This window comes from Mya arenaria, chromosome 2 (genome assembly GCF_026914265.1).
Source record: "Mya arenaria isolate MELC-2E11 chromosome 2, ASM2691426v1".
NCBI classification, from domain to species: Eukaryota; Metazoa; Mollusca; class Bivalvia; order Myida; family Myidae; genus Mya; species Mya arenaria.
In genome coordinates this window covers 45,495,017-45,511,835 of record NC_069123.1, presented here as the reverse complement: position 1 = coordinate 45,511,835, position 16,819 = coordinate 45,495,017, and the positions used below count along the sequence as shown (strand labels likewise).

Here is a 16,819-nt window from a genome sequence, read left to right as displayed (position 1 = left end):
AGTGCAAAGTTTACTTCTACACACTTGAGTATGATTTATATTGAATGTGATAATTTTATCACAAGGCACAGCTGCACCACGGAGGTGTCGACAGCTCATTTTATTTGCACCACCGTTAAGTGTTAGAGCTTGCGTTAAGTGGCCGTTGCCTAAAAGAACTAGTATTAATGATTGAGTTTTCTAAAAAAAATGGAATAAATTGTATTATTGATATTATAACACACATGTCATATAACTAACTTAACATTCGCTGCAAACCTTACTCATAAAAATAGTTGGCTCTACATACAAGATCATATTAAAGCTGCACTCTAACAGATTGACCGTTTTTCCAACTTTTTTTATTTTTTTGTCTTGGAATTAGCAATTGTTTGCGTAAATATATGTTAACCAGTGATGAAAGACTGCTGATAAAAGATCTGATCGCAGAATTTCATATTGCCATTCCAAATTTAATGTTTTATGGCGTTACTAACGGTTTAAGAAAAAAGCATAAAACATCAATTTCGGGACGGAAATATGAAAAGCTCCAATCTGATATTATGTCAGCAGTCTTTTATCACTGGTTTGCAGATATTTACGCAAAAATATGCTCGTTCCAAGACAAAAAATAAAAAAAGTTGTCAAAACGTTCAATCTGTGAGATTGCAGCTTTAAGCAGCATTCATTTTAAGTATTCTCATTAAAATGGCATTATATACAAAGATGATAAGTTTTCTTTATAAAGATGCCTAAGTAACTCATTTTATATTTTGTATGAATGTTTGGTCTCCTTCTAAAATATAATGGAATATATTAACCTCGTAATCAGAATTCATATTACATCGAAAACTAGATGGTATTCGTCTTCTAAGACTTGGCATACGTTAAAGATTCTGTGGATATACACGTACCCTAAATAAACTAAAACGATACTTGTTTATATTACATGAAATTAAATAAGGGAGTAATTTAAAACTATCTATGTTTTTTAAACAATGTTCTAGTAGATGTTGAAGTACATGTTTGTTTCCATTGTTCCGTCTCTTTGCCAGGGGCATGTGTTCTGATCTATAGCACCTTGGATGGTTGTTCAATTTTCTGGTCCATAGTTTAAGTTCAAGACCACAGTTTCTGAAAAGGGATATAACAGTTGCAGCAATGTGAATATCATCACAATATTACAGTATACTATGTTATACACTCTGTACTATAGTATTATTGTTATTATTCATCAGTCGATGAAAATGTTTTCAATCGTAAATGTAGTACCCGCGACATTTGGATGTTGCAGGAACAAACACATGCATTTGGTAGAATATTTTCAGTACATCGCTGATGCAAGCAAATCATTGTATATTCGTCAATTTACTACCGTCCATATAGCGGTCGATTGTTTACATGGCAATTGACCCATGTAACAACAGTTCTATATGGGATGCTGATGTTTGTCTTGCTATTTACAGGCGCAGGGAGCGTTTACGTGGCGCAGCACGGGGGCGAGCTGTGTGTGCCTGCAAGCGCCACACCTGGGACAACTTTGGGCCGCCTGTACGCCTACCCTCATGCCGACGACGACTGCCTGCTGGACTCCATCAGGTACGAGCTGCTGGGGGACGACCAGAATATCGATATTAACACCACTTCCGGCTTGCTATTCGTCAAAGACAGCTCCGCGGAGTCGAGAAATGGTGAGCACCTTGAAGTGAATACGTATCCTTTCGAAATATCTGTGAGTTCTATCGATATGACCATTTTATCGTTATCTCATTCAGGTAAACTTGAGTTTCGGGCTAAATGCTCGTCAGCCTCGGGAGAGGTCCGGGCCGCAATCGACACACTGACTGTGATGCGCCTCCTGACGTCACCACCGGAAGTTCGCGGGAAGCAGTGGGCAGAGGACGTTTGCTTTTCACACGTGAACGACGGCACGTTCAGGGTGGAGGAGAACGTAGAAGATGTGGCACTAGGCCGCCTCAGTCCCTGTTGGCAGGACCCGCACATCGCCCGCGTGTACGAGATCGACTCACGTGAGTGCCGCCTTTCACATATGCGACTAAGTTTTCTGATATCCGATGTTCGTTTTTGTTTGGCTTCCTTTCGCGCTGTAATCTAATTAATGTTCTTTGTCTGTGAGGGTTTTATTTGCGAAATTCTTTTTTCCGATGTTTATGTTCAAAGCACAAATAATTGCGAGCATTTTGTTTGTCGTTGTTAATCGTCGCTAATTTTGATATTGGTGCAAGAGGTGATCTTTATTTATCGTTAGTTTTACGAAAATGCTGAAAAAACTTCTAAACAAAAAAAAATATTGCGAATATGTTAACGATCGCTATAAGTAAATCGCTAAATATAACAACGATTTTCATCGTTAAGTATTTAGCGACTTTCTGAACTATCGGCCTGCTGTCTTTTCATAACAGTAATTTTAATTAGAACACCGTGATGGCCAACCTAATTATGTAAGAAATGTATATGTATAGAATGAACACTGCTAGTTATAATGGTTGTTTGCTTTGTGCTTCGCCGACATCAAACGTGATTAGTCTTAATTGAGGTCAAGCCGGTCGGCCATAACCGACCGTTTCCGAGTGAAAACAATTGATAGCCAATGGCCACACAAGACTCAAAGCACATTCGTCGTACCGTCCTTTGTTTTAACTTGTGGAAATACTTTCGAAAATAGGTGCCATAATAAAACAATTCAATAGCACTAATAACAGTACGGTCAATTGATATATTTAAGATTCCAACTTGGCTTGTGTCAACAGCGCCATATGGTGGTTTATGCTAAGTCACCCTCGGTAGAGTTATAGCAGGCATTATGAGCACATTCAAACATGAAATAGAGCCGCAGGAAATAATGAGACACTAGTTAAATATTAACGATCAAACACACTCTGTGATCACCTTAAAAACCCCTAATTAAAGTCACTTTCATTAAAGTGTAACAGAGTATACCAAAGATATGTCGCATATCAGTGGACGGTATCTGTGATTATTATTTTGTTGTTGACGCGTCTTTTCAGAATGAAGTGTTATAGATTTTTGCAAATCTGCAAATGTCTTAAGATGGCTTTATTGGTCCTCTGGAATAAACGGTTCGATATCTTTTCAGCAAACGTCAGTTAAATAGCCTTTGTGATTTCAATAGGTTCGATTTAAAGATTATTCTTCATCATTATTGCCGTGTTGCGCTATCGGAGAGCTATGTTTTCTTTGTGATAAGCGGTGCTATTTCCGTGACCGTAATGTTCCACCACAAAAGCGTCTTTTCTTCCTGAAATGTTTCTCAGACGGGAATCTGGAATCAAAGGAAATTGGAAAACACTTAGTCGGGAAAGGCAGTCGTGGGATGCGGGATCCGAGAGACAGTACGTGGGTATTGCAGGGCGGGTTGGTTCTCGTGTCATTCAGCATCGCAAAATAAGAAAATCGACAGTGCTTGAATGACTAGCCCAGTGTTTCCTTTCCAATGTATAAAAAGTTCGTCATAAGGACAAGATATTTCCCAATATCCTGCAACGTACGACTGTCATAGATCAAGAAAGTTCACACACCCTGAAAATTGACAGCCGTCAGCAAAGGCTATGCCTACAATTTTTGAAATCGAAAAAAATACTAACAGTGTCAAATATGCTAGCTGTGTTGTTTTGAAAACGAAAATATTTTCTGATATCAATTGCCTTTAACCAGAATATGCATGTATAAAGCTAAGTCGGTCTGACTACAAACGAAGCTTAGGAATGTACTTAAGAACATTCAGTATTTTAAGGTTTCAAAGATTCACCAGGAAGGAAGGAAATGCAGGGCACTAATAGCCTTTCCTTAGTTTCAACTATTGGCTATTTTTTCCATTAGACACACGTTCCAAAAGGCTAAGAGCTTTTTTTCCATAAAATTATGGACCCCCTGCCAGACTCAATACAGTCTTGTCATGATCTCATCTGGTTAGGTTCTGAGTAAAGACGTCAATGTTCACTAAAGAGTGTTCACATTTATACCGCGAAGTACATTAAGATGCGGCAAAGCTATGTCATAACATTCTATTAAATGTTTTAACTTTTAAGATAGTTCGCGCCTTATCCATTATGATGAAATAATCACACACTTACTGTATATACGACCAAGTATCCTCATTTAAATGAAGGAAGTTAGATAAACTCGTTAAGTGTTCGGTATTCTGGAAATTATTATGATAACTTTTATTATTCATATTACACACGTGGTAAAACAACCTGAACTAAGAGCCCCTTGCTAAAGAGAAACAGCACGTCGACTTACACATTTGCATGTGTTAATATATATACCATTGCTTGAGAAATGTTAACATTAAGGTGACATATAGGCCCGATGGGCCGGGTGTTATCATCATTTACATATGTATTGCGAATATATCATTTGTGTGATGCACCTGTCACTATAATAAACAACTTACTTACTTACTTAAATACTTACTTACTTATTTGATCTGTCACGGTTTGTCATATTATGCTCAATTTCATTCAAGTTCAGGAAATATGTTCATGAGCGAGTCTTTGGCGAGCTAACTAACCTATTTCCTAAACGACATGAATACAAAAGTGTATAATATGAAGATGGGTGTCCGATTCTTTTTATCACTTGCTTTTTGAGGACACAAATAACGAAAACGACCGCCGCTATTGATGAGCCGACCGCCGTTTCATTTCTTTTAAAAGTATAATGAATACTGTGATCATGATATCCAGTGAATTGAGTTTGAAAAGTGGACCCCATTTGCTATCGATAATCGATTCGAATTGGACGAAGCATTACGGTCAACTATCGGACAAGACTCGAAAGTTCAAAACATTCTTTGGGAATACATTCATATTACTAAGTCTTCATAATAGTATCATCGTGGTCATATAAACGGTTCAAATTGGAATCAGTACTTGGGATCCTATAGTCGTGCGCTTTGAAAACAGTTAAAACATTTCCATAAACCTTCACTGTCATTAATTAACGAAGAACGTAGCAACGAAACGCAAAAAATATAATCGCTGGTCAGTTGCAAACTGATGCATACTGCATCAAGAACAAGTGGGTAAACGTATGACAAAAATGCGAAATTACCGGAAGTTACATTATATAAATAGCGATATCGATTTTGGACCAGGATACAAAAATAAAGCGTCAAAATAGCCTGAGTATAAACCCATAATCAATCAACAAATCTATTGTATGGTACATTTTACTGACCGTCCAAAGGCGGTTACCTAATAATCCTTGATAAACATACCTAGTCGTTTTTATATAGTATATATGCACTGTGTTGTCTGAGGGATTTTGTGCTGTTGTTCCATGTTTCTTGTTTGTGTTTTTTGTTTTGTTTTTGGGTTCTATGTCTTTGCGTTTACCCAGTGCCATTAAGCGGGGTTTATGTTTAAACGTTTGGCTTCTGAGCTTGTTTCTGTAGATTTTCACATAAAGTTTGACGTCATTCTACAAAACATAGAGCATAATGAGACAAACATGGGTTAAAATGGACATGAAAAGAAGCAGTTCTTCGGAGTTTGCGGCCTTAAGGCTACCTGTGGGCATGCGCAGAAAGCCAGGGCTAATGTATGGCTCAGTATCAGACATCTTCATGTTAGTCAGTGCCGCTAAGAACATGCAATCCAGCACTAAATATAAATTATATCAACCATAGTCAGACGAGATGTTTCGTCGAGCTATTTTTATGTGCACGCGTTTTGTATGAACATGGCTATTTACCAAAAGACATGTGTGTTTATACTGTCCTTAGTCGTAGCATTCATTCAATTAATTTGTACCTTACGACTTCACACGTCTTACCCCTAATATTTCCAAAACAAAAATCATTTTGAATTTGGTAGCAGAGTGACTGACAGAGAATACGCTTTCATGTGATATAGAACAAGATCAAATCGGACTTGTGAATCTACATTTAGTTATATACATGTCGCCATACTTTCTGCCGGGTTTAGTGAAGATACTGTTGTGTGCATTTATAAATATAAGTACACTTATTGATTAGCACGAATACGCCGTACAGACATTTCTGTAACTGCCGTATGTACAGATAAGGGTTTGCCGGTAATTGTAATTCGTTTACTCACACTATAATATATAAACCTAAATGATTATATTGTATATATAACAAAATATCATATCATGTCCATGATTGAGGCAATATGAATTTACGAGTTTTTTATAGTTAATCTTACATTTCAGCCAAAAAGCGGTTCACCATAGACCCGGTGACCACGGAACTTCGCGTCCTCCGTGCACTCGACCGCGAATCTCTGCGAGTGCGAATCACGGCCGGAGCCCCGGGCAACATCACGGGTCAACAGCCGCTCCAGATCATGTGTACAGTCACCATGGGCAACACCTCACTTCAGGTGACACGACGGCTGCGGGTATCGGTGCTGGACGTGAATGACAACCCACCCACCTACCAGGACGGCTCTCAGACGCGCACCGTCAACATCGAGGTCAGTCCGGAAATGCGGCTTGTAAGAGGAGTATAAGCGTTTTGGGTTGCTTTTTTTCATTGCACGTTTCAATGGTAACGAGTCAGTTTTATTCTTCTTCTTGACTTCTTCGCCCTAACGTTTAATAGAATAGCAGTCTACGAATAAATTGCGAGATAAGAATTCTTTTTCGCATCCCTATCTGAAAAGATTAATATTCTTTCCTAGAATTACAATGTCTTTGATGGTATAAAGCTTTTAACTTTTCCGGTGGTGGCAGACGGCGGGGGCGGTGCTGGTGAACGGCACAATAGTAGACGAGGACACATTTCGCGCGCTGCGGGCACGCGTGCTCCACGATCCCCAGGGACGCTGTCGCCCGAAGGCACTCTGCTACAACACGAGCCATCTCGGCCACACAGCCTGCCTCCTGGGTATGTAACTGTACATTTTGCCGGCTCCATTGCGCTCTCATGCACTAATGAGATTGTGCCCCCCAAACCTTGATATGACATTTTTTTTTAATTAGGCCAAAAAAAAATTGTTTGTGTAGGGTAACCTTGCAAAAATTTCTAGGTATGGTAGATAGGGGTTTTTTTTTCTGTCGTAAGTTCAGAGTGTTTTCTTGCACATGGCAGTCTTTCCTACATTACTGTCATTGCCTGACGTTGTTTTATCATATAAACAATTATTCTGATTAAAATCTGCATTTATCCGCCCTTGTAACTGTCTATTCGCTAACGAATATTTTTTTTGCTCAGAAACGGAAAAAATAGTTAGGGTCGGCGCATTTTTATAGGTAGGGTCGGGTTACTCGAAACGGACATATTTTTTTCTAGGCCTTACATATTGTCGAAATAATTTTCCGAAAATAATGTAAACGGAATTCCAACACAATTTAGATTTGAAATATTCCTTCGATACATTTGCTAAACTGCTTGCGGCAAAGTATGTATGTGTTGATCTTTCGAAATATTGTGTCACAAAACTAAAAAGAAAAGAAAATATGAAACATTTTATTTTTGTCATTTATTGACAAGATTATAAATGTATGTGATTACTCTCTGATCGAACATTTATCTATATTTAAGCATGCAAACATACTTGCTCTTCTAAAACAATGATATATTTGCTGTTTTTATGCACAAAATATCATTTTGAGGCGATTTTCAACATTTTCAAAAAAGTCGATTAAGCGATTCAGCGACCTAGCGGCCTAAAGTTAGCGACCTAGCGGCCTAGCGGCCTAATGTGGTATCTTATTTTAAAGTATGGATACATGAATTTTCTTCTTAAACAATGATATATTAACTGTTTTTATGCACAAAATATCAATTCGAAGCGATTTTCAACATTATTTTTTTTAAAAGTCGATCAAACATTTATCTATTTCAAAGCATGCAAACATGCTAGGCCGCTAACTTCACGCCGCTAGGCCGCTAGGCCGCTAACTTCACGCCGCTAGGCCGCTAGGCCGCTAACTTCACGTACATTAGAAAAATGTTCTGAATAGTAAACAATTTAAGGCCGCTATGTAACTGGATGAATAAAAAACTTTGATTTATCATTGTTTAAAAAAAACTCATTAACAATTACTTAGAAATAGAGAAAAAAATAAGCCGCGAGGCCGCTAGGCCGCCAGGCCGCTAACTTCACGCCGCTAGGCCGCTAGGCTGCGAACTTCACGTACATCTAAATACCCCATTTATGAAAGAAGTGTTTTTACGCTGTCCGTTGCCGTTGGACATCCCTCACGCAAAATTATAGCTGATGACGTTGCTATCAATTTTCTATTTTCGATTCGTGGAGAAAATATTATTATTATTATTATTATTATTATTATTATTATTATTATTATTATCATTATTATTATTATTATTATTATTATTATTATTATTATTATCATTATTATTATTATTATTATTATTATTATTATTATTATTATCATTATTATTATTATTATTATCATTATTATTATTATTATTATTATTATTATTATTATTATTATTATTATTATTATCATTATTATTATTATTATTATTATTATTATCATTATTATTATTATTATTATTATTATTATTATTATTATTATCATTATTATTATTATTATTATTATTATTATCATTATTATCATTATTATTATTATTATTATTATTATTATTATTATTATTATTATTATTATTATTATTATTATAAGCACTTTTAAATTAGACAGGGCTTGAATGCATGAACAAATTGCCACACAGCAATTTATTGAATGCAAATCAGAAATGTCGAACTTGTTAGCAACACAATTGCGGATAATCATTCGAAAAAACACACGTTTATTTTTAGTTTTAGAGTTTGTTTTCATCCTTTCCTGTCAAACACCAGACTGATTAATTTGAAAACAGGACATTTTCCAGGTAAATAGCGAAGATCACGCAAGGTTGTTGACACATTTTGAGGCGTGGGTGGTGGGGAAAAATCAGTTAATCTGTGAATTGTTTTGTGTATTTTCCGGGAAGTTCGTATCACGAATACCAACGACAAACAGTTTAAAAAGATATTTGAACGATGATACTACATCGTTTTTATGTTCGATATGTTGTTTTAGTCTTTCATTTGTTTTGTATGAAAGCAAAAGTTCGAACATTCAGCTTCAAAGTTCAAGAAAGCTTTTGAAAAACGGGATTACAATTTTTTTCTAATAAACGTTAAGTTGTTTATTTCCTAAATATATCTTTATTTAAACTTACGTGCACAACCTTTTTTAAATTTCAAATTTTTGGCAACATGATCATAAGTGCCGTGTTAAGTTATGATCAAGGTGTAGTAACTACAATGGATTTTAAAAGTAGGTCTTTAAGTTGATATTTTCTCTCCTTGGTTTGCAGTGGAAATATCAAATTAATATGTTCACTGTTGTTATTTCACTGTTAAAACTCCATATTTCATCGAAAAGCATGAAAAAACGTTTGTTTGTTCATAGGTTTTTTGACTCATGAAAACATGGTTTAGTTTAGACAAAAACGATCACTACAAATGCTGAACGGTCAAAACATTGAACTTGATAGTTTTCTCGATTAATTTTTCGGCGTGAAGTTGGCGGCCTAAATGTGTTCTTTATTTCAAAGCGATTGTTCATGCGTTTTCTTGGAAATCAATGATGAATCAATGATTTTTATTCATACATTAATTAACATAGCAGCCTTAAATTGTTTTTCTAAAACAATGATCAATTAATTGTTTTATGCAAAAATTATCACTCTGAAGCGTTTATCAACATTTTCCCTCGTAAAAGTCGATCAAGCAGTCCAGCGGCCGAGCGGCCTAACGGCGTGAAGTTAGCGGTCTGCCGGACAAGCGGCCTAGCGGCCTAAGATTGTTTCCTATTTCAAAGAATTGCATGCATCATTTAAGAAAGATGTTTCTTTATTCAGTCGCTGCTGAATCAGACGTTACACATCCAATTTCAGATTTTGTTGCAATGTTTAATCGTATTTACAGTTTTTATACAGATGGTTCATCCAAAACTCGCTTAAAATGTCATTACAAGATCTTGAAATAAATAAGGTAATTCCCTCTCCATTTTTTAAAGATTTGTCTGAGAAGCTTCATAAAATACTCCACAATTTCAAGATCGTGTTTGAGATACTCATGATGATAATAGACGTGTAAACGAGGAATGAAGCGATGAAATAGTAAATGTCAATTGGTTGGATAAGAGTGGGTGTGGGCTACTCGACCCAGCGTCAGCGTCCAGTTAAGGCTTTAGGGCAGGTTGAAATTTTTCACTTATAACTTCAATACCTTTCATTTAATTCACTTAATACTTCACACAATTGTTCGGGACCATCACACACTGAGGTTACATAACTCCATATTATCCTAAATACAAATTTTGGCCCCGGATTGAGTGAGGAACTTAGGTTAAAGTTTTAGGGCACAACATGTCTGGGTTAATCTTCTAATATACCCCAGGAGAAAATGTATGTGATCATCTTCTAATATACCCCATGAGAAAATGTATGTGTTCATGTGCTGATATACCCCAGGAGAAAATGTATGTGTTCATCTGCTGATATACCCCAGGAGAAAATGTATGTGTTCATCTTCTAATATACCCCATGAGAAAATGTATGTGTTCATCATCTAATATACCCCATGAGAAAATGTATGTGTTCGTCTTCTAATATACCCCATGAGAAAATGTATGTGTTCATCTTCTAATATACCCCATGAGAAAATGTATGTGTTCATCTTCTAATATACCCCATGAGAAAATGTATGTGTTCATCTTCTAATATATCCCATGAGAAAATGTATGTGTTCATCATCTAATATACCCCATGAGAAAATGTATGTGTTCATCTTCTAATATACCCCATGAGAAAATGTATGTGTTCATCTTCTAATATATCCCATGAGAAAATGTATGTGTTCATCTGCCGATATATCCCATGAGAAAATGTATGTGTTCATCTGCTGCTATATTCAAGGAGAAAATGTATGTTTTAATCGGGAATAAATGTATGGGCTAATCAGTAGGAAGTGTATGTGTTAATCTGCTGATATACCCCAGGAAAAAATGTATGTGTTAATGTGCTAAAAATCCCCGGAAAATGTATGAGTGAATCAGTAGGAAATGTATGGATTAATCAGGAGGAGATTTATGTGTTAATCTACTACTACAAAATAGGAGGAAATGTAAGTGTTGACCTGCTCATATGCACCAAGGGGAAATGTATATGTAAATCAGCTAATATACCCGTAGATGAAATGTACGTGCTTACTCGCTAATATACCCAAAGATTTATGTGTTAACCAGAAAGAAAAGATGGTATTGAAATGCGAATATATCCTAGGTGGAATGGTATGTGTTATCAGAAGGAAATGTATATGTTAATCTGATGATTTACCAAAGGATAAAATTAGGGTATACCCCTGAAGAAAATATAGGGACTATTCTGCTGATAAACCCCAGGAGAAAATGCATGTGATAGTCGGGGGGAATTTGTATGCGTTAATCTGTTGATTTACCCCAATAGGAAATGTATGTGCTTATTGCTAATATACCTTACGGAGGACCTGTATGTGTTAATCAGAAAAAAGAAGTAGTTAATATGCGAATATAACCAAGGAGGAATGGTATGTGTTAATCGGAAGGAAATGTAGGTGTTAATCTGCTGTTATACCCCAAGATGAAAAGTAGGTAAACCCCTGAAGGAAATGTAGGAGTTATTCTGTTGATATACCCCAGGACAAAATGTATGTGTTAATCTGCTAATATACCCCAGGAGGAAATGTAGGTGTTATACCCAGAATGAAATGTATGTGCTAAAATGCTTATATTCACTAGGAGATAAAGTATGTGTTAATCTGCTAGTATACCCAATGAGGACATGTATGTGTTAATCTGCTATATACAAAGGATGAAATATATGTGTTTTCAGAAGGAAATGTATGTGCTACTCTGGTAATCAAGTATAATGTTTGGTATATTATTTTTATAAATTATTATTCATATATTTCAAAATGTGTGCACTAATGATGGCTTACTGTTTTAATTTCTTGTATTATTTGGGTTTCGACAACTTAAAGCTACGTAAACAGCGTCCTTAAAATATATTTCCTGCAATCGAAAACTGTTGTATCAAAATTAACCACCATGTTCATGATGTTATCATTTATATTAAAGATAGAACGTGCTTAAGCATTGCAATTCACAAATACCAATAATATTGAAATATGGAGGTATTGTACATTACATAATTTAACATTGAAACAAATGTAAGCACATGCAGTCAAGATTGAACACAAGGTTCATCCTATATCGTCACTCTCCAGTGTTAAGGGTCTCACAAATAACGATGAAAGTAAAACTTTTAAAACACAAGTTCTACCTTTAATGTTATGGCATTTAATTTAAAGGTAACGTACAGTGGCGTACAGTACAGGCCCGTACACAGTCTCAGTTAAGGCAAGCTTTGCTCTCCTGTCTTGCTCAAAATTTTAAGGTATGGTCTATTTCATCAAACAGATGTTTTAGTGACAGAAAATGGCAAAACGAGAAGAAGTAAAGGTGTAGAAAAATTCCTCATTGGGTAGGGGGTTCACTATCTGTTCCAAAGGCTGCTTATGCATCTATAGTTCAAGCACGTGCCCAGGCTGGCTTGAATATCATATAAGCTTCTATAACATTAAACGTTGTACGCTTCCATAGCAATATACGCTATACGTTTCCATAGATAATGCATTTACTGTACTTTACGTGTAGGAAGTGCAGCGATTTCTTAGTCGCAGTCTCAATATTGTGAACGATTGTTTCAGGGGTAAACGTGAGTGGCGCTATCTCGGCCGGGGAGAGCCAGTACCAGTGTGTGGTGGGGGTGGAGGACCCGGGATTCAGGCCGCTGACAGGATTTCCCTTCAATGACACGGTGGGATTACATCCAAGCAACATACGTAAACACCAAAACGTGCATGTCAAAGACAGTTACTGTATGTCATGCCTTCCGCATGTTAAAGGGAAACTGCATTCACGTTGTATCAGATCAAATTTATATATATTTTATAAACAGAAATTTTATTGCGGCTCATGTGTCACAATAAATGTTTTTTCCTATTTTGCTTAAGAAATCCCTTTTTGTTTTTGTTTAATTCTTAAATTCACTGTCTTTGACACTTTTGATAGGGTTAGCTTACTGAGTCTATAAAGTGTACAGTCGTGCAATACTAAACCAGTCCTTTAGAACACAGACGCTTTCAATTTTAATTGTTGACAAATCGACACATGGCGTCCATTGCAGGCAGTCATGTTCATTAACATCCACCAGGGGTCCGCCCGCCCAAAAGTGATGCAGCTTAGGAGCGCGGTCATGCTGCAGTTCCCCCGGAACTCAACCAGGCTGGCCAGGGTGAGTATATACCACAAAGTCCATCACGATAAAAGTAAAAGCAATAACGAGTCATTGCCGTTTTCATTGGCAGCTGCCCTGATAACCTTTGTTTAACTAGAATATTTAATACTACAATGTACATGTAAGTGGTTTTCGTACAACTCAAGTTTTTTGTAAAGACCGTGCCGCGGTTTCCACATAACACTAAATTTGCTTTTGTTTAAAATAACATTTACATCTTTATCCTATTTGTTCGTGTTTCTTTTAGGTACTTGAGGTTGGGGCGGACGTAAGTGGCGGTAGCGCCACATGGCGTCTCCAGCACGACGTGTTCCGTGTGACGCCCAAGTATGGGATCGTCTACGTTAGAGACTCTTCCGTTCTGGCTACTTCAGACGAAATGGTCAGATTGCAGTTGACGCGAACTTCCGGTGAGGAATTGACACTTGCCATCCACCTAGTGGGAAAGGCCCGTACAGACAATCACTGTGGTGAGTGAAAATTTGCAGACATGTACACCGGACTAGCGGTCGTTATTTACAGTTTAAACGTTGATGTTCGTCATAGTTTTCATTAATTAGATATCCTTTATTAAAATTGCTTGTATTGTTTAGCTTCATGTTTTTGTTAACTGCTCTCATGTGAGCTACGAAAGTGATGTATAGTTTTGACTTGACCGTTTAATTATATAAATATATGACATACGTGCATCCTATTTTCTCTATGTACTGTACATGAAATATTCGTGCTTCAGAGGATGGATGCTCATTCCACAAGGACGCTTCTTCCTGTGCGCTCGGCTGTGGGGTCGGGCTGCGCGGCGGAACGTGTGAGATGCGCGGTGCCGACAGTAATGTCATGACGGAGAAGTACGGCACGTGTACCTACAATTCAAGTACGTGCCCAGACCGGAAGTGTGACGAGCTGGAGGAGATGTTTCCGGCTCTGTGTCCACAGGACTGTATAGGTGAGCGTTTTTGTTTTGTATATCAGAGCCAATGTCATGGGTAGTTTATCTTTTAAATGAATGAAAATAAGTGTTGTTACTCGTTTTGTCTACGGCCAAATTAATTTCCCCTTAGAATAAGGAATACAGTTGGATATACATGTGTAAAAAGCTATACTGTGTAGTATACGTGTACCAGAACCGCGGTCTTTGTTACCGCATAACACAAAATTAAGTCCCTCGCTTCTCCCCAAGGCGTCACTAGGATGTTTCTAGAATGATACTCAATTAGTTTTCTCGTCAAACGTCAAACAAGCATTTTGAAGTCATATTTTGCAGTAACTAAAATTAGTATAAAATTGTTTGCCACATCGTCTCCAGAATTTAAAATAACGGTACTTTGCTTTTGTAGTTAATTTGTTTAATTTCCATGTTTCGTAGTTGATTAATTTATGTTCCATGTATTCTGTTCCTTAGACAAAGTTTGAGGAACACTGTTAATTAGCACGAGCATAGTGTGACTTCATAATTAAATGTACATATATTTTATCAAAGGGTTATTTACTTTATAAAAAAGATATCGGTGTCGGTATCATCAAAGGGGTTGTGTGTTCGATCACACCAGGTAGAGAGATATATTGTTGTAAAGGTGCCCGCCTCTCATTTAAGGGTTTGTGCGTTTGATCCCCGCCAGGATGAGAGAGCTCTTGTGATGTAGGTGTCCGCCTTCCATCCAAGGGGTTGTGTGTTTGATCCCTACCAGGGTGAGAGAACTATTGTTGCATAGGTGTCCGCCTCTCATCCGATGGAATGTTTGTTCTGACCCACCAGGTAGAGAGAGCACTTGTAGTATAGGTGTTCGTCTTTCATCCAAGGTTTTTTGTTCGATCCCCACCAGGGTGAGAGAGTTCTTGTGGTACAGGTGTCCGCCTTCCGCCCAAGTGGTTGTGTGTTCGATCCCCACCAGGGTGAAAGAGCTCTTGTGGTATAGGTGTCCGCCTCTCATCCATAAGGTTGTGTGTTCGATCCCCACCAAGATTAGGGTGGTACACTGTTATAGGTATCCGCCTCTCATCTAAGAGGGATTGAGTTCGATCCCCACTAGGGTGATAGTCGTCTTGTAGCATAGGTGTCAGCCAGTGATCCAAGTCGTTTTGTGTTCGACCCAAACCAGGTTGAGAGTGGTCTAGTGGTAAAGGAGTCCGCCTAACATCAAATATGCTGTTGGTTTGACACCAACCAGGGGCTAGTCCAGTGGTTAAATTGTCCGTCTCTAACCCAAGAGGTTGTTGGGGCGATCCCCACAAGGGATATTATTTAATAGAATAAAAAATGTGTTTGCCTACAACTCTGTTGTGTATAAAGCTCGTTTGTCTTGTTTTTACAACGATTGGCCCATTTTGCCAAAGATGCTAATGTGATGACAATATGCTAAATACGCTTCATATGTAAGGGACATACACTTACGATTCCTCGTCCATGTACAATATAGCCATGATTACGATCACTCGTCCATGTACAATATAGCCATGATTACGATTCCTCGTCCATATACAGTATAGCCATGATTACGATCACTCGTCCATGTACATTATAGCCACGATTTCGATTCCTCGTCCATGTAATGTATAGCCATGATTTCGATTCCTCGTCCATGTACAATATAGCCATGATTTCGATTCCTCGTCCATAAACAGTATAGCCATGATTACGATTCCTCATACGTATACAGTATAGCCATGATTACGATTCCTCGTCCATATACAGTATAGCCATGATTACGATTCCTCATACTTATACAGTATAGCCATGATTTCGATTTTTTCATACGTATACAGTATAGCCATGGTTACGATTCTTCATACTTATACAGTATAGCCATGATTACGATCACTCGTCCATGTACATTATAGCCATGATTTCGATTTTTTCATACGTATACAGTATAGCCATGATTACGATTCTTCGTACTTATACAGTACAGCCATGATTTCGATTCCTCGTCCTGGTGTACATTATAGCCATGATTTCGATTCCTCGTCCATAAACAGTATAGCCATGATTACGATTCCTCTTACGTATACAGTATAGCCATGATTACGATTCCTCGTCCATACACAGTATAGCCATGATTACGATTCCTTATACGTATACAGTATAGCCATGATAACGATTCCTCATACGTATACAGTATAGCCATGATTAGGATTCCACGTCCATAATCAGTACAGCCATGATTACGATTCCTCAAACGTATACAGTATAGCCATGATTACGATTCCTTATACGTATACAGTATAGCAATTATTACGATTCCTCAGACGTATACAGTATAGCAATTATTACGATTTCTCAAACGTATACAGTATAGCAATTATTACGATTCCTCAAACGTATACAGTATAGCAATTATTACGATTCCTCAAACGTATACAGTATAGCAATTATTACGATTCCTCAAACGTATACAGTATAGCCATGATTACGATTCCTCAAACGTATACAGTATAGCCATGATTACGATTCCTTATACGTAAACAGTATAGCCATGA

At 37.3% G+C, this 16,819-nt stretch overlaps 1 protein-coding gene across 1 annotated transcript in view; it reads left to right on the top strand.

Annotated features, from left to right (window-relative positions):
• LOC128243079 (proto-oncogene tyrosine-protein kinase receptor Ret-like) overlaps positions 1-16,819 on the top strand; it is a 96,311-nt gene that overhangs the window by 53,811 nt on the left and 25,681 nt on the right. The window contains exons 3-10 of the mRNA XM_052960594.1: positions 1,446-1,670; positions 1,755-2,009; positions 6,199-6,461; positions 6,721-6,874; positions 12,753-12,862; positions 13,232-13,339; positions 13,590-13,812; positions 14,076-14,288. Coding sequence (XP_052816554.1) covers positions 1,446-1,670; positions 1,755-2,009; positions 6,199-6,461; positions 6,721-6,874; positions 12,753-12,862; positions 13,232-13,339; positions 13,590-13,812; positions 14,076-14,288 — 1,551 coding nt within the window. The remainder of the gene's footprint in view (positions 1-1,445; positions 1,671-1,754; positions 2,010-6,198; positions 6,462-6,720; positions 6,875-12,752; positions 12,863-13,231; positions 13,340-13,589; positions 13,813-14,075; positions 14,289-16,819) is intronic.